The 19,177-nt window shown below is 45.6% G+C and overlaps 2 protein-coding genes across 2 annotated transcripts in view; one reads left to right on the top strand and one right to left on the bottom strand.

The window, feature by feature from the left end:
- Positions 1 to 324: 324 nt before the first annotated feature.
- On the bottom strand, positions 325 to 10,143 carry ankef1b (ankyrin repeat and EF-hand domain containing 1b; the record flags this gene model as incomplete). Its single annotated transcript, XM_080850280.1, has 10 exons — positions 325 to 480; positions 1,189 to 1,323; positions 3,257 to 3,414; positions 3,609 to 3,835; positions 4,539 to 4,678; positions 4,919 to 5,601; positions 5,969 to 6,092; positions 6,872 to 7,021; positions 8,295 to 8,494; positions 9,792 to 10,143. 10 exons carry the CDS (start codon positions 10,141 to 10,143, stop codon positions 325 to 327), a joined length of 2,325 nt encoding a protein of 774 aa, XP_080706406.1.
- An 817-nt stretch (positions 10,144 to 10,960) lies between these two features.
- Positions 10,961 to 19,177, top strand: part of khk (ketohexokinase) — a gene marked incomplete at both ends in the record, with an annotated part of 8,825 nt that continues 608 nt past the window's right edge. Inside the window, 8 exons of the mRNA XM_080849859.1 lie at positions 10,961 to 11,052; positions 11,274 to 11,390; positions 12,166 to 12,300; positions 12,851 to 12,985; positions 15,904 to 15,976; positions 16,453 to 16,599; positions 16,999 to 17,087; positions 17,394 to 17,551. Of these exons, the coding sequence (XP_080705985.1) occupies positions 10,961 to 11,052; positions 11,274 to 11,390; positions 12,166 to 12,300; positions 12,851 to 12,985; positions 15,904 to 15,976; positions 16,453 to 16,599; positions 16,999 to 17,087; positions 17,394 to 17,551 (946 nt within the window). The remainder of the gene's footprint in view (positions 11,053 to 11,273; positions 11,391 to 12,165; positions 12,301 to 12,850; positions 12,986 to 15,903; positions 15,977 to 16,452; positions 16,600 to 16,998; positions 17,088 to 17,393; positions 17,552 to 19,177) is intronic.

The following is a 19,177-nucleotide window of genomic DNA, read 5'->3' as shown; positions in this document are numbered from 1 at the left end:
GATGTGTGTGTTAAAACGTCAGTGGCTGTGTGTTTAAATGAGGAGAGGTGAGGCTGATGTGTGTGTTAAAACATCCGTATCTGTGTGTTTAAATGAGGAGAGGTGAGGCTGATGTGTGTGTTAAAACGTCAGTAGCTGTGTGTTCAAATGAGGAGAGGTGAGGCTGATGTGTGTGATAAAACGTCCGTATCTGTGTGTTTAAATGAGAGGTGAGGCTGATGTGTGTGTTAAAACGTCAGTGGCTGTGGAGAGACAAGGCTGATGTGTGGATGACGGATGGTCTCTCAGAGGGCCTAGGGGTAGCCCGTTCGTTCTGGTCTCTCCTCAGTCGTTGGAGCTGCTCAGCTCTCGTGCCTTGCTGGCGATGTTCTTGTGGAAGGGCATGAGGAAGTCTTCGAAGTCCACCTCGTAAGAGAGCTGCTCGCGGCGACCCTCCTTCCTATCGATCAGCTCGCGGTGGTTAAGCTGCTTCCCCCAGACCTGACACACACACACACACACACACACACACACACACACACACACACACACACAAATGCACATATCAAAAGAAAAATTCACACTCACCCACCCACCTATCCACGCACACACACAAACACACACTCACACACACACACACACACACACACACACATACACACACTTAAACAAACACACACACGTCACACGCACATAACATAACATACACATTCACACAATCAAACAAATGCATAGGCACAAAGGAGAGGAATGAAGCAGAACAGATAGAGAGAGAGGGGGAGAGAGAGAGAATGAAAGAGAGAGCGAGAGAGAGAGAGAGAGAATTAGAGAGAGAGAGCGAGCGAGAGAGAGAGAGAATGAGAGAGGAGGAGAGAGAGAGAGAGAGGGACAGAGAGAGACTGAGAGAGAGAGAATGAATGAGGGGGAGAGAGAGAGAGAAAGAGTGAGGGAGAAAGAGAGAAATAGTAAGGGAGAGAGAGAGAGAATGAGAGTGGGAGAGAGAAAGAGATAGAGAGAGAATGAGAGAGGGAGAGAGAGAGAGAGGGACAGAGAGAGACTGAAAGAGAGATAATGAGAGCGGGAGAGAGAGAGAGACAGAGAGAGAGAGAGAGAGAGAGAGAGAGAGAGAGAGAGAGAGAGCGAGAGAGAGAGAGAGAGTCAGACAGCTGTATAGCTGAACGCCACATTAAACACACTCCTAGCCCTCACAGTCCTGGGTGTGAAACTGATGTCCTGCTTGTTGATGGTTCCCATGGTGATGCGCGCGTTGAGGGCCAGGATGCCGTCCCTCAGAGACTCCTTCTTCACCACGGCCTCCGGAGTCACCGGCCGGTCCGCCTCCGTCTGTCCTCCACACAAACACAAAGACAACCCCGTCAGTACAACTTCAGAATCAGGACACTAGCTCTGGACAAACCCTCAGAATCAGGACACTAGCTCTGGACATACCCTCAGAATCAGGACACTAGCTCTGGACATACCCTCAGAATTAGGACACTAGCTCTGGACATACCCTCAGAATTAGGACACTAGCTCTGAACCTACCCTCAGAATCAGGACACTAGCTCTGGACAAACCCCGCCAGTACAACTTCAGAATCAGGACACTAGCTCTGAACAAACCCCGTCTGTACAACCAAAGAGACAGGACACTAGTTCTGGACAAACCCCGTCAGTACAACCTCAGAACATCAGCATTTTTTGCATTTTACCTTCCACTTTACTTTTTTATATACTCTTTTTATATATATATCTGTATGCATTATACTGTGTTTTATCTGTAGTACTTATGTTATGTGTAGTACTTAGTGTGTGTGTATGTCTTTTATGTTTTCATGTTTATGTCTGTTATGCACCCATACACCAGAGCAAATTTCAGGTAGGGGTATACCTACTTGACAATAAATCTGATTCTGAGACAGGACACTAGCTCTGGAAAAACCCTGTCAGCACAACCTCATGAGACAGGACACTAGCTCTGGACAAACCCTTCAGCACAACCTCAGAATCACGACACTAGTTCTGGACAAACCCCGTCAGTACAACCTCAGAATCAGGACACTAGCTCTGGAAAAACCTGGTCAGTACAACCTCAGAATCAGGACACTAGTTCTGAACATACCCTCAGAATCAGGACACTAGCTCTGGACAAACCCCGTCAGTACAACCTCAGAATCAGGACACTAGCTCTGAACAAACCCTCAGAATCAGGACACTAGCTCTGGACAAACCCCGTCAGTACAACCTCAGAATCAGGACACTAGTTCTGGACAAACCCCGTTAGTACAACCTCAGAATCAGGACACTAGCTCTGAACAAACCCTCAGAATCAGGACACTAGCTCTGGACAAACCCCGTCAGTACAACCTCAGAGCATCAGCTTTTTTTGCATTTTACCTTCCACTTTACTTTTTTATATAAACTCTTTTTATATACAGTATATATCTGTATGCATTATACTGTGTTCTATCTGTAGTACTTATGTTATGTGTAGTACTTATTGTGTGTGTATGTCTTTTATGTTTTTCAGTTTACTGTATGCACCCATACACCAGAGCAAATTTGAGGTAGGCGTATATCTGATTCTGAGACAGGACACTAGCTCTGAACAAACCCTGTCAGTACAACCTCAGAATCAGGACACTAGTTCTGGAAAAACCCCGTCAGTACAACCTCAGAGACACGACACTCACTAGCTCTGGACAAACCCCTTCAGTACAACCTCAGAGACAGGACACTCACTAGCTCTGGACAAACCCCGTCTTTACAACCAAAGAGACAGGACACTAGTTCTGGACAAACCCCGTCAGTACAACCTCAGAATCACGACACTAGTTCTGGACAAACCCCGTCAGTACAACCTCAGAATCAGGACACTAGTTCTGGACAAACCCCGTCAGTACAACCTCAGAATCAGGACACTAGTTCTGGACAAACCCTGTCAGTACAACCTCAGAATCACGACACTAGTCCTGAACAAACCCCGTCAGTACAACCTCAGAATCAGGACACTAGTTCTGGACAAACCCCGTCAGTACAACCTCAGAATCAGGACACTAGTTCTGGACAAACCCCGTCAGTACAACCTCAGAATCAGGACACTAGTTCTGGACAAACCCCGTCAGTACAACCTCAGAATCAGGACACTAGTTCTGGACAAACCCCGTCAGTACAACCTCAGAATCACGACACTAGTCCTGAACAAACCCCGTCAGTACAACCTCAGAATCACGACACTAGTTCTGGACAAAAAGGGAAGGAAAACCCAGCAGCGGCACCTTCTCTTTAGCGGCAGGGGCTGCTTTGGGTTTGGCGGCGGGCTTGCCTCCCTTCCCTTTCTTGTCTTTGGGTTTGGGCAGCGTGTCCAGCTTGTCCAGGATCAGGTCCACCACTCTGGGGTCCCCGTAGGCCCGAGCGATGTCCACACAAGCTTGCTCTGGGACAGGAGAACAATGCAGAGACTCGAATCAAAAATGACTATGACTGAAGGATTTAAGCCCTAGAGAGTATAGTTATAGTGCCGTGGCTATGGCCATTTCATCTTAAACTGGCTTGAAGGTACAGTATGTCCATTTGATTAGAATGGAGACAGGGTCGAGCATGTGTGTGTGTGTGTGTGTGTTGAGCCACCTTTCTTGTTCTCCGCAGTGACCTTGGCCCCGGCCTTGATGAGGTAATCCACACAGCTGGGTCTACAGCTCTCTATGGCTCTGATCAGGGGCGTGGCTCCGTTCATGGCCAACGCCTCAATCCCGGCGCCCGATTGGACGAGCAGGTCGATGATGTTCACCTGACCCGCATGGCACGCGTGGTGAAGAGGAGTCCAGTTGAACTGATCGCAGGCGTTAACGTTGGCCCTACAGCAGCAGCAACACACGGGAGCTCACGTCGGTGCTGAGGCTGTCATTTTACACCGTGTGTTGCTATGGTCCCTGTTGCTATGGTTACCGTGTATACTATACATGCGTACATGTATAGTTTGTTTGTCTGTACTATCAATCATAACCTTAGCGATGGGACCAGTAAGTAAGTATTAATTCATACTACACATAAGAATCAAAAATAAAACATTAATAAGTAGCTAATATCATAATCCAAATGTAATGATAATTGAGTGACATACTGTATATGCATGGTGATTGGCATGGGAGTGCCTCCCCCCTTGTAGTTTGTAGTTGTAGTTTTACATTTAGCAGACGCTTTTATCCAAAGCGACTTACATGGATGTATACATTTTACATTTACACTGATGGCACACTGCACATCTGGAGCAATTAGGGGTTCAGTGTCTTCCTCAAGGACACTTCGACAGAGAATCGAACTAGCAACCTTCTGATTACTAGACGACTTCTATATCTACTGTACCACTGTCGCCCCCCTTGTGACTGATGGCTCTCACCCGAGTAAGTAAGTATAAATACATAAAACAAATAAGAATCAAAAATAAAACAATAATAAGTAGCTAATATCATAATCCAAATGTAACGATAATTGAGTGACATATAGGCATGGTGATTGGCATGGGAGTGACTCCCCCCCCTTGTGACTGACGGCTCTCACCCGAGGCTGAGGAGGTATCGGGCCACGTCATAGTTCCCGCTGCTGCACGCGGCCATGAGCGGCGTCTTGTAGTACCGGTCCTGGATGTCCACGGGCAGGTTCTGGCTGAAGGCCAGGCTGAGAGACTCCAGGTCGCCCACCTTCACGCAGTAGTTGATGTTGACGTAGCAACATCAAAATGAAAACATCAAAAAGTGTACTGTCATAAGAGAGGACTTTAGAACAGACATAACACTATGGATAGCAACGTCAGAGAGTTACAATTTTAGCATCATAAAACATACGGATATAAATTGAGGTGCGAGTCTGATAACACAGTTACTCAATCTAGACATTTTAAAGACATGGATTAATACAATGAGAGACTCCAGGTCGCCCACCTTCACGCAGTAGTTGATGTTGACGTAGATCTGCGTGGGCGTGTCGATATACCACGTCGAGTCGTCCTCGATGGGGTGGCTGGGAGGGTGGTCGCGGTCGAAGCGCTTGGTGTCGGTGAACTGCTGGAAGCTCTCGATCATGTAGTCGGGCGGGCCGCCACTGTCGCGTCGGCCAATCAGCTCCTCAGGGAGAACGCAGATGGGCATGGGGAGGACGAACTTGCCCGCCTTCTTCCCCTTGCCCCCTTTACCCGCCTTCTTCTTCTTGGGGCCGTACGAGGAGAGCACGAACGGCTTCTGCAGGTACTTCAAACCTTTGAAGAACTCCTCCAGGTCGATCAGACCTTCCCGCCTCGCGTCATGCTCGCCTGCGACCTTCTGCAGCTGTTCGTCGTCGACAGGTGCGCAATGCTCACGCAAGATGGACAGGAAGTTGTCCTTGGTGACGGCTTCCACGGAGCCCTCTGCTTCCTCGGCAGACTGGAAGGATGTCCGTAAGGCGACTTCGTGCTCGAAGGACCAGTCGTGCAGAGTCAGGGCCCACGGCTCGTTCGGGTTAACGCCACCCTTGGAGAACTTGGTGAAGAGTCGTTCAGCCTTCTTCAGCTCCTTCACTGAAGCCTTGTCTTTGGCCATCTGCTTAGGCAGCAGGCCCTTCTCATTCTTCACTTTGGGATTGGCACCTTAAACCAACCAGAGCAAAATATGTCAGATTCAAAGTCAATGTATACAGTTATGTGTTACCTTGAGGGTCCATAATGGTTGGATAAAATGAGTAGCACTTCAACTTATGTTTAGCAACATACAGGTCAAATCAGCCTTATCTCTCAACTACCTGCCAAATAACTCTCGCCATACCCTGACCTCTGTACCTCTCACTCACTGTCTACAACTCCACTAAACTAATCCCTCAGTGAGCAAAGACATATTAACAAACAGGATCTATAGCACCATGCCATCCTGTCTTACTTCAGTGAAGTGTGTGTGAGTGTGTGTGTGTTTGTGTGTATGTGTGTGTGTGTGTGTTTGTGTGTGTGTGTAGATTCTCACCACGCTGAGAGAGGAATCGGCAGCACTCAGCAAAGCCGCCTGCCGCTGCCAGATGCAGAGGTGTGTTTCCATCCACCGAAACCACATCAAAATCACAGGAGTAGGCGGACAGGAGCTGGAGGATCTAAAACAGCATGATATGGAACACGGTAAAATAGACCATGATATGGAACACGGTAAAACAGACCATGATATGGAACACTGTTATTGATGACGGTAAAATAGACCATGATATGGAACACTGTTATTGATGACGGTAAAATAGACCATGATATGGAACACTGTTATAGAACACGGTAAAACAGACCATGATATGGAACACTGTTATTGATGACGGTAAAACAGACCATGATATGGATCACTGTTATTGATGACGGTAAAATAGACCATGATATGGATCACTGTTATTGATGACGGTAAAATAGACCATGAAATGGATCACTGTTATTGATGACGGTAAAAAAGACCATGATATGGATCACTGTTATTGATGATGGTAAAATAGACCATGATATGGATCACTGTTATTGATGACGGAAAAATAGACCATGATATGGATCACTGTTATTGATGACGCTAAAATAGACCATGATATGGATCACTGTTATTGATGACGGTAAAAAAGACCATGATATGGATTACTGTTAGTGATCACTGTTATGGATCACTATCATGGATCACAGTAAAACAGATATATACACTATAGGAACTAGAACAGGGGATATGAAAAACACAGCACTCAAATTTAGAACCAGCACCAGTGATATGGACATTGGCCTTTAACACGCATTCTGGCCTGAAATACAAATCAAGAAAATTGTACAGACAGCTCTCTCATTCCAACACAATGACAGCAGAGGTGGATTAAAAGCACCTGGAGGTGCAGTGTGACGTTTGGCGTACCTCTAAGCTGCCCGCCTCAGCAGCGAAATGGGCAGCATTCTGCTTCTTCTTGTCCAGGCTGTCGGTGGTTCCGCCCCGGCGCAGGATTGCGCGCACCAGATCCGTGGCTCCCGCCCCCGCCGCCTCCATCAGAGCGGAGCGACCAGTCGCCTGTCAGGACAAGGAAAGTTGTTTTCTCTCCTGATTACTGTGTGTGTGTGTGTGTGCTCAGAGCGGAGCGACCGGTCGCCTGTCAGGACAAGGAAAGCTATTTTCTCTCCTGATTACTGTGTGTGTGTGTGTGTGTGTGTGTGTGTGTGTGTGTGTGTGTGTGTGTGTGTGTGTGTGTGTGTGTGTGTGTGTGTGTGCTCAGTACGTTGCAGCTCAATTCAGTGGTCAGATGTCACAGTGGTGTAGTGGTCCCTGGAGAAGTGGGTATACTCTTAATTTTTTTAAGCAGCCCATACAGCACAGGATAAACGCCCTGTTTTGAGAAGTGGGTATACTCAATGCTGACAGAGAAATAAGTGGGTATACTCCGTATACCTGCGTATACCCTGGACTACACCACTGAGATGCCAACACCGCTCACCGCAGTGGGCAGAGACAACAGGGCAAATCATGTCAAACCAAAACGCGGCTACTGACGGAAGCCCAAATCAACATTTTATATATAGCTTTATTTATTTATTTACCACACTCTTCTTCCAACGGCACAAAAGCCTTAATTCTAATAATATCCCTGGGAATGAAACACATTCAATGTCCCTTGAAAGGCTGGAAAGTTGACATTTTCATTGGACGTCATTGGACTACATTGGACTACATTGGATTGCATTGGACTACATTGGACTACATTGGACTGCATTGGATTGCATTGGACTACATTGGATTGCATTGGATTGTATTGGACTGCATTGGATTGCATTGGATTGTATTGGACTGCATTGGATTGCATTGGACTGCATTGGACTGCCCTGCACTGCACTGAGCCCTGACAGCACATGGAACTGAAGAACATGCCCAAGCTGAATGACTACATGTTAAAGGAAGGACGTGCAGAGGTATTTTGAAGGGCAGTTGCTCTGCCCTGGAAAAAAGGGTCAACACATAATTTTTTGTCACCGCCGCTGCCACGCCCCCGTCCCCTGATTGCAAATTTTGCCAATATCATTTTAAACTCTCAGTAACCGCCACTGCCACGCCCCCGTCATCTGATCGCAAATTTTGCCAATATCATTTTAAACTCTCACTAAACCGCCGCTGCCACGCCCACCCGTCACCTGATCGCAAATATATATATTTCCTTCGGAGGGGCAACTTCAGTTGAGGAGGGCAAACGGGCATTTGCCCGAGCAACCTTAGCCCACTCCTGTGCACGTCCCTGCTAATAAATGACCATTTATAACACTGCACTCTAGTGTGAGCGGAAAGGTTGAGTGACCTCATCGTACGCGTTCTGATTGGCCCCTCTCTCCAGGATGCTCATGCACATGTCCTGGCAGTCCTGGGCGTGCTCACAGGCCAGCACGAACACATGCTTCCCCGAGGCGGAGATACTGTTGACGTTGGCCTTGCTGTGGAGGATGGTCTGCACACAGCGCATGTGGCGCTTGGTGGGGGAGATGCAGTAGAACAGCACATCTGCAGGGCGCACACACACTCACACACACACACACACACACACACACACACACACACGCACACACATCATCATCCCACATCTGCAGGGCAGCAAACACACAGAACAGAAACACACTGCACAAAACTACAAAACTATACACACACACACTTCCACATTCCTACACAAACACACATATACATTTACATACACACACACACACACACACACACACACACACACACACACACACACACACACACACACACACACACACTTCCACATTCCTACAAAAACACACATATATATTTACACACTTTACAGAGCCCCTTAGAGCAAGCACACACAAAAACACACACACACACACACACACACACACACACACAAACCTTAGAGCAAGCACACTGGCGACTAGGGCAAGAAAAAAACTCCCTGTTCATCAGGAAGAAACCTTAAGCAGAACTGCGGCACACTACGTACACTCACAAAGCAACACACACACACACACACACTTCCACATTCCTACACATTTCTACACAACCAAACACACTCACACACACTCATACACACACACACACACCACAACACTCCTACACACACACAACCACACACCTGCAAGGTAGCAGAGGGAGGCATAACTCCCAAGACCTTTCAGACATAAAGTGGCAGTACACTCCCAAGATCTTTCAGACATAAAGTGGCAGTACACTCCCAAGATCTTTCAGACATAAAGTGGCAGTACACACACAAGATCTTTCAGACATAAAGTGGCAGTACACACACAAGATCTTTCAGACATAAAGTGGCAGTACACTCCCAAGATCTTTCAGACATAAAGTGGCAGTACACTCCCAAGATCTTTCAGACATAAAGTGGCAGTACACACACAAGATCTTTCAGACATAAAGTGGCAGTACACTCCCAAGATCTTTCAGACATAAAGTGGCAGTACACACACAAGATCTTTCAGACATAAAGTGGCAGTACACTCCCAAGATCTTTCAGACATAAAGTGGCAGTACACACACAAGATCTTTCAGACATAAAGTGGCAGTACACTCCCAAGATCTTTCAGACATAAAGTGGCAGTACACTCCCAAGATCTTTCAGACATAAAGTGGCAGTACACACACAAACACTTATATGTGCCTCTGCGTGTACACAGATAGGAAGAGAGTGTGTACCCAGATACCTCATCAATCCCAAACCATCATCCCAACTACCAAACACAGTCATTCTGCTATGAATGGCCACACAAACACACACACACACACACACACACACACACACACACATACACACACACACGAATGGCCACACCTTTGCCCTCAGCGTCGGTCAGGCCCATGCTGGCCTGGCTCTTGGCCAGCAGACTGACCATGCCGTCGTGGCCCAGCTCAGCGGCCAGCATGACCGGAGTCCTCCCTCTCTTGTCCTGGATGTTGGGGTGCGCCCCCTGGGTCAGCAGGAACTCCACCATGGGGGTGTCGTTGGCCACGGCGGCCAGGTGCATGGCGCTGCGCCCCTCCGCCGGCTCCGTCATGTTGATGAGGTTGGGCACGCCCAGGCGCGCCATCTTCTCGATCTGCGTGGTGTCGCCCTCGCGCACACACTGCAGAAGCTTGTACACCTGCAGCACCTCCAGCCGGCTGTGGGCCACGACGGTCTTCATCATCTTCGGCCCCTGTGGAGGCATCCTTCACACTGGAAACAGAGGGTAATTGGGGACAGCTCATCGGGGTTCAAAATGATTTTGTCAAAACATGAATATTCTTTTGCCAAGTGTAAATATGTGGAATATTATCAAATTAATATCATAAACTGTCTACAATATTATCATATCCTAATATCTGGGGCATTTTGGACGATGTTCACTTCCTAATAGCCTAATGTCTTAAGACTTAAGCCTCGACTTACCACTTTGATGACAGTAGCCTATTACATTGATCCTTCCCCACTGGGCATCATGATTTTAGATCCACGAAATGTAGCGATAATACTGAAAGCACATCAACATTATCGCTGCTTTGCATGTTTCTTGTATCCACAGCAACAATTCACTGAGATCATGCCGCGACCTTGAAGAACGGGTTTGCGTTCTATTCATTGTTCAGCATCAAGTTCTAGAAGCTTTACTTCCATCTATGGGTTATGACGATTTTAAACGTTTTAGGTTGGTATTTGAATGAAATTACGTCACATTATTATGAAATTAAGTACAACTGTACACAATTTGCATTCAAAAATAAAACTATAACTTACTAATTTAAAGTTATTTAAACATACATGGTTTTCACACTTTTGACATCCGTTGAACTCCTTTCGGCTAAACTCGGAACAAATCGGAATTTCAACGAGGAAGCCATGTTGAATCACGTTTGAATGAACTGGTAGCTGTAAACAAAGTCCAGAGTCCAAAGACCACTCATGAACAACCCTGAATCAGGTCGATTCAAAGTTCACGTTAAGTGTCATCAAAAGAAGGCAATATGGGGGATAAAAAGATACTTTGCATTGGGTTAGTGTGTTTAGATATCATCAACGTTGTGGACAAATATCCGGAAGAGGACACTGACAGTAGGTAGGTAGCCGGTACATGGAGTTGGGCTTGAACGGTAGCCGCAGGGTTAGCTGGCACTCTCACAGTTGTAGCTGTGCTCTTGTGCGAAGTTAAAAAGAACCCTAGTCTTAGTTCTGATGCATGCATTCTCAATGTAAATACTGTATTACAGAAGCTGTCCGTGCAAGCAGATAGCCTGTGCTGCTTCATGACACAGCAGCGCTACTTATTACCCTGTCCAGGTGTCTGTCGCAGAGATGGCAACGTGGGGGGAACGCGTCTAACTCCTGCACGGTCCTATCGCTACTGGGAGCTCCGTGCGCGTTTATGGGGTCACTGGCACCAGGACCGGTTGCTGAGTAAGTACTTGCTCTCATTGCTCCAAATTAAGATGTTCTGTGTTTACCGGGTATGCTATTAGACATGCAGACAAATCACATGTTGCAGAATAGCCTGCATTGTTTTTCCTATGAAGTACGTACATCGTTTGGAAATTCAAGTTGCTACTGCCCTCTAGCGACAGAAAATCGAAATCGTAGTTTTAAAAAAAAATATATATACATACGTTCTGTAGCCTACAGGTATTTACACATAAAGGGGAAACTGTGCTGCACTTAATTTTGGACCCTGACCAGACTGAATTTGATACTTTAATGAATGTTTTGGAATAATATGGAGGATATGTGCAGGCTCCTTCAGTGTTGGTGGGTTTGCTTTTACAGGGGTGATGGGGAGTTGAGGACCTCGACTGACCTACATGTTGAGCAAGAAAAAAGAAACACAAATTAAAAAAGCAAAGATAAAGAAACTAGATTAAAAAATCTAATCTAATGTAATCAAAATGCATGTTTAGAAACGTTTGAATCTGGTTTTAGAATTACAATGGCAGTGTTAGTCTCAATGTTTTACTTTTTGTGTTGTTTTTTGGGCCTGCTGCCTTACTGTACAATGTATCATGAGTGCAAATATTCTCTCAGTTGCAGGTATCTCAGGAGCTGGATCTAGTTCAATAGTAACCCTCTCCATCCTGCCTCAGTCTGTTATTGTTTGTCATAAAGTGTGCACATCCACATCCGTCCTCCACTCCCGCCCTTCTCTAGTGTGTGTCTCTCTCACGCCGATCTGCCCTTTTAGCTTCGTGTTGAATGACTTTCACTCCAGCCACATTGACATCTCTCTGCTGCTGGAGAGGCCTGGGAGCTCCTTCCCCGCCTCTATGGTCATAAGCAATGTGACGACCGGCAGCCGCACTATTCTTCACATGAACAGGTTTGTGTGTGACTGAGTGTGTGTGCGTGTGTGTGACTGAGTGTGTGTGTGACTGTGTGTGTGTGACTGCGTGTGTGTGTGTGTGTGTGACAGTGTTTGTGACTACATGCATGAATGCACGTGAGTATGATTAGAATGGCTGTAGGGTGTGCAGCACACACATATGGTCAGCCACGCCGCTGAGCGTCATTAATCTGCAACAGTTGACAGACACGCTCCGACACACACACACACACTAACCACCTCTAACCAATCCTGTTCTGCCGTTCTTCCAGGTGATTTCAGCTGTGCTGAGGTGGCGACAGCTCTTCTCTCTCGGCTGCCTGTGTGTGTGTGTTTATGTTTCTGCTCTGGCCCAGGGCACATGTGGCCCGTCTGTCTGCGCTTGTGTGGTTCTGTGAGGCTCACTCTCTTCTCACTCTCCCCCTGTGCTGTGTGTGTGTGTGTGTGTGTGTGTACTGTGTGTGTGTACTGTGTGTGTGTGTGTGTGTGTGTGTGTGTGTGTGTGTGTGGGCGTGCGCATGTGGTTCTGTGTGCTGTGCTGTGCTAGCTTCATCGTGGGGGACTTTAAGAGGCGCGGGGTGGACATATCTGGGGTGGCGTGGCAGCAGAGGGGGGTGACCCCGTGCGCTTGTTGTGTGGTGTGTCCCGCCAGCGGCTCACGCACCGTTGTGCTCTCCGACACGTAAGACAAGTCCGTCTGTCCGTCCGTCCGTCCTGCCCGTCGCTCGCCTCGTCGTGTGCGGGGAAAGTGTGTCATGGTTTTCCCCGGGCTTCAATAGGGAATGCCTGTTCCACTGCAGGGGCCTGCTCAGGGTCAGACAGGGGTCACAGTGAGAGGTCAGGGTCAGACAGGGGTCACAGTGAGAGGTCAAGGTTAGGTTAAGGGTTAGTAAGAGGTGTCAACAGATTATAGAATAGGGGAATGAGGCAGTGACTGAGAAAGTAGTGTGTAATGATTTGATACCTATATTATATTATATTATATTATATTATATTATATTATATTATATTATATTATATTATATTATATTATATTATATACAAACACAGCCATTGACTCTCTTGTGGGGCATAGCATTGGTGTGAGAACATAGTATGTTTAGGCTGTAGTATATTGCATTTATAGTAATTTAACAGATGTAAGCTTTTTGAAACGTCATCACATTGAGGCCAATGTCCCTTTTCTCTACCAACTAATTTTCAGCTTTTAGCTTTTTCACCTCTTTGAATAGGAGATGGCTGCATAGGCACTGACATAGTGTCCCGGTAGGAACAAGCTCATGATGAAGGTAGCTTGTATCATCTTGAGGAAACAGATTCATTTTGTAAATCAACTTCAACTAACCGCCATCATGGTTGGCTTTATGTAGAAAGTCAACACAGTGTTGTCTTTCGGCAGGTCTGACGATCGGTATCAGTGCAAGCACTGCAAGCAGACCCTGAGAACTAAACTCTCAATGCTGCCTGTGGGGGAAGCTGTGACTTAGTGAGTTGATGAGGAAGGTGTTTGAAGACGTTCTCCTGCAGTGGGACTGTTAATTCAGCAGAATTTAGTCTTTAATTAGGCGGCACTAACAATCATGACTAATTTTGCATTCGCCCTGCATGCTCACATGTGGAATATGAAATGCTGAATGATCGCATGGCTGATAATCAGGTTTGGTCTAATAATGCGTGGCTGTCTATGTAATTTAGTGCTGAGACTGACAAATTCAAATTCAAAATTCAATCTGAAAGCCTCTCTCTGAGCATTTCATTGATGAGTGATGTGTGATGACATTGAATCGTGACCTCAGTATTTTAATAGCCTACACACAAACGCCCTCTAGGTTGAGAGCTGTAACGGATCGCAGTAATGGTATGTGCTGTGAGTGCTGTTTGACACCGCGAGGTGGGATTGGAATGGGTGCCAGGAAAGACACCTAAAGGGTTGGACCAATCAACAGTTAGCTCTGGGCGTCTTGTATTGTCCAATAAAGCTGCATCTCTCTCTTAAAAGTCTCAAATATGATGACTCGGGCTAAGACATGTACGCACATGGAATCAAACACACAATGGAATCGTCCCATTTGGTTCACACTACACAAGTCAATCTGCCATTAGAACACCATTTAGATGTCATTTGATGATTTCTTTTTCACAAATTTGTATAGCTGGATTGGTGATTTGTATTATTTTTTATTAAATGATATTCGTCATAATTAATCAGCATGTTGCTCTTATGGGGTGTGGTGACCACCTTCACAGTTGCTCATTATACTTAACATTGTACTTAATATTAGTGAGTTATAAAAGCCCTTGTCTGGAGTGTAGGGGCATAGTGGTGTTGAGGAAATCAAGCCACTTCCAAGCCACCCTGGTGTTTCAGACCATTACCACTACGTTACCACTGCTCAATTAGACGCCATTGTATGAAGTAACACAGACCAGTAACTATGCTATGTTGCTAACGTGCCTTTGTGGTGTCAATTGACAAGATGCTTAAACACCTGTGGTCAGTGTTGAATAGTTTGAATAGTTTTTGTAAGCTTTTTAATTGTTGCTCTGTGTGCACAAGTAGGACTCATGGCCATGTTTCAGATTTAATGGCATGTTGGCACAGTGTTTATTATTATTATTATTATTATTATTATTATTATTATTATTATTTAATGACATGATGGTACAGTGTTGTGTGGTTATTAAACGCGCCCTAGGCAACATTAGAGGCTTGAGACTCGAAAAATAAACTTTCAATTTCTAGTCTTTTTTACACGTAGTAAGTTTCAATAGCTCCATACCATTACATATCGACATTCAAGGAGCAAAGATGAGACGTCGTTGTGTGGTGAGAACTGATAGAAAATCGCGCTGCCAGCGCCGCCGGTGGGGAGAGGCAATTTTTTTTTCAAATCTTTATTTGTTGGTGGCACCAATAAATAAAGGGCTACGCTCATGCTCTTTTTAACGCCCAAAGTATCAAATAATGATGCAAATGTGCTAATATGGTGAAGTAAATGTCAATATCATAAAGATTGTCTTATCCAGAATATTTCCATTTTGATGCCCTAATGTTGCTTTGGGCGCCTTTAATATTATTATGACTAAATATATATAAATAATAATAGATGTAATGGCCTGTTGGCACAGTGTTGTGTGGTCAGTGATCGCTGAAGCCATCTGCGTTACAGTCTAGTACACAGGCAGTGGTCTTGGGCAAGACTGGGGCATTCCATGTTAATTAGAGCACAGTCATCGACACTGGCTATGAAAGGAAATGTACCCTGCAAGTTCATAATTAACAGTACTATTATTATTATTACTATTACTATTATTATTATAATTATTATTATTAATATTATTATTATTATTATTATTAATATTATTATTATTATACTATTAAAACATATAAGATTAGTATAGTACTCATAGGACTACTATACGACCTTCATGCAATAAAAGTACACTTGGTGTGAGCAAGATTATATGTAGATATAAATATTTATAACATGTTTATAAATACACATATGCATTTATTACTATCAGGCTTAGTGAATGAAAGGAAGAACGTGTCCTCGTGTCCCTTTGGTCCGTCTCACTGGAGCTGTCATGTCTCTGTAGGAATCTACCTGATGTCTCTTCAGAGGACTTCTCCAAGGTGGACCTGAGCCAGTACAGATGGATCCACTGGGAGGTGAGGTGTGTGTGTGTGTGTGTGTGTGTGTGTGTGTGTGTGTGTGTGTGTGTGTGTGTGTGTGTGTGTGTGTGTGTGTGTGTGTGTGTGTGTGTGTGTGTGTGTGTGTGTGTGTGTGTGTGTGTGTGTGTGTGTGTGTGGGGGGGGGGGGATAAGGACTGTGTGGAGTATAAGGGCATGGGGCTGTGTGTGTGTGTGGAGGATAAGGACTGTGTGGAGTGTGTGTGTGTGTGTGTGTGTGTGTGTGGAGGAGGATAAGGAGTGTGTGGAGTATAAGGGCATGGGGCTGTGTGGAGGATAGGCTGATCTATTTGAAGTACTCTAGAGATATATATTTGTTTGTAAATGCTTTAGATATGACTCCATAGTATCCATGCCTGATTAAGACTAATGAAACACAGCTGTAAAACACACCCACAATGGTTGACTTGACCTCTGAACTTTATCTCCTGTGTGTGTCACCTGTGTTTTTCTAGGGTCGTAACGCCGATGAACAGGTGAAGATGATCCAGAGAGTGGAGGAGTTCAACCGCAGCGCCATGGAGCGAGAGAGGATCACCATCTCCGTGGAGATCGAGAAGACGAGGGAACCACTCTACCAGCTCTTCCAGTATGGAGACGTGGTAAGGTTGTGTTCACCGCGTAGATGGATCAAATAAATACATATAAGTATTCAGTCCGAAGTTTATTATAATTTCCAGCCAGCCCCAAAGCCATGGCTTAGAGACTCCCTAGGTATGCAGTAGGGGTGTTAAAGGCTTATTTTCACCTCACTACAAAATTCTCTAAGATGTCATTTAAATGATAAACCTTTTGGAAATGTTACGTTAAGTGTGAACGTTAAAACCCATCTGCTAGGTAAAGTATCTATTTGAAGATGCACCCTTCCCGATCGGAAAAGAGATGCATCGTCTCCTTACATTATACACCTGAACTCCAGGGCTAAGCTGGCTCACTGATATTTTACATATGACTTCCTGTTTCCTGCTTCCTGTTTCCTGCTGCCTGGGGTCCTCTGGCAGGTGTTTGTCAGTAAGGACGTGGCCAAACACTTTGGGTTCCACTCCGCTGCCGCTGCGCTGAAGGGTCTGTACGGCCGCGTGAGGACGGGGTAAGACATCAGACTCCGAACGTGTGTGAGGCTAGAGGACGCTGAGAAGGATTTGAAACCTTTAAAGACTGGATATCCCTTTTACTCTTTAGAGTCCTAGAAAGATAATATGTCTCATGTCCTTCCAAAGGAAAGACTGAGAGGGTTGTGTGCCCTGGACGCCTCATTACGTTGTGTGGCGAGATTACATGAACGCAGTTCTAAAAAGTGACCACCAGGTGTCAGTAGTTAGTTGCTGCCATGTAGTACAGCCACCCTGTGTGACTGTGGGTGTCCCCCTCCTGTGCTGGTCTCCATTCCCATCAGAGCCGTGCTGATATGCGCCTGGGCGGAGAAAGGCGCCGACGCTATGGGTCCTGACGGCGTAGTCGTCCACTCGGATGCCTTTCCACCCGAGGCGCTGGTGGACACACTTGGCGCGGGCGATACTTTTAACGCCTCGGCCATTTATACACTCTCTAATGGTACGGAAAATCGCATCACATCACATCACATCATGCATCACATCACATCACATCATGCATCGCATCGCATCGCATCGCATCGCATCGCATCGCATCGCATCGCATCACATCACATCACATCACATCACATCATGCATCACATCACATCACATCACATCACATCACATCACATCACATCACATCACATCACATCACATCACATCACATCATGCATCACATCACATCACATCACATCACATCATGCATCACATCACATCACATCACATCACATCACATCACATCACATCATGCATCACATCACATCACATCACATCACATCACATCACATCACATCATGCATCACATCACATCACATCACATCACATCACATCACATCACATCACATCACATCACATCACATCACATCACATCACATCACATCACATCACATCACATCACATCACATCACATCACATCACATCATACATCGCATCGCATCGCATCGCATCGCATCGCATCGCATCGCATCGCATCGCATCGCATCGCATCGCATCGCATCGCATCGCATCGCATCGCATCGCATCGCATCGCATCGCATCGCATCGCATCGCATCGCATCACATCACATCACATCACATCACATCACATCACATCACATCACATCACATCACATCACATCACATCACATCACATCACATCACATCACATCACATCACATCACATCACATCACATCACATCACATCACATCACATCACATCACATCACATCACATCACATCACATCACATCACATCACATCACATCACATCACATCACATCACATCACATCACATCACATCACATCACATCACATCACATCACATCACATCACATCACATTAGGGGTGTGTTCAAAATATCGATACGGGGATACATCGTCGCGGGCCTCTTTACGATGCGTGTATCGATACGGAGGCGTCAGTATCGATACTTCACGTGCAAAAAAAAAAAAAAAAAAAAATTTTTTTTTTTTTTTTTTTTTGTCTGTTTCTTTGTACAGCGTCTACTTGGTTCATGTGCCTGCCTGCATACTTTGCCCATCATCCAGTTGATGGTATAATTTGAAAGCAGAGTTTCTGTAGAATCCACATGAGGTGAGAAATATGTTATGATGTACTGTCAAGGAGTTACAGGCAATTTTTTTTTGTTATAAGCCTAAAATATCGGGATACGTATCGTATACGTACGTATCGCATGTATCGCGATACATATCGTATCGCGACCCCTGTATCGGGATGCGTATCGTATCGCGAGGTGGTTGGCGATACCCACCCCTACATCACATCACATCACATCACGTCACATCACGTCACGTCACGTCACGTCACGTCACGTCACGTCACATTTTACTGAATGTCATGTTTGTCATTAATTGCCCTTTTGAGTGTGTCATATTACGTACTAAAAGAGCTAATATCATTTAAGGTACTCTGTGCAATTCTGGAAGAAGGCTGTTAGCTCAACAGCCAATCAAATTAGACTCCCCCTCCTGTGCTCCTAAAGCAATATGCTGATTGGCTGGAATTGTTTATGGCTCTGTCTGAGCCACTGTTTGATGTTTGATTCCCATTGGCTGAACCAGGACTGTGTACCAACACCAGAGTGTCTT

The sequence above is a fragment of the Sprattus sprattus genome (genome assembly GCF_963457725.1).
Source record: "Sprattus sprattus genome assembly, chromosome: 13".
NCBI classification, from domain to species: domain Eukaryota; kingdom Metazoa; phylum Chordata; class Actinopteri; order Clupeiformes; family Clupeidae; genus Sprattus; species Sprattus sprattus.
The sequence above is the reverse complement of the archived record's forward strand: the minus strand, read 5'-3'. Positions and strand labels throughout refer to the sequence as shown.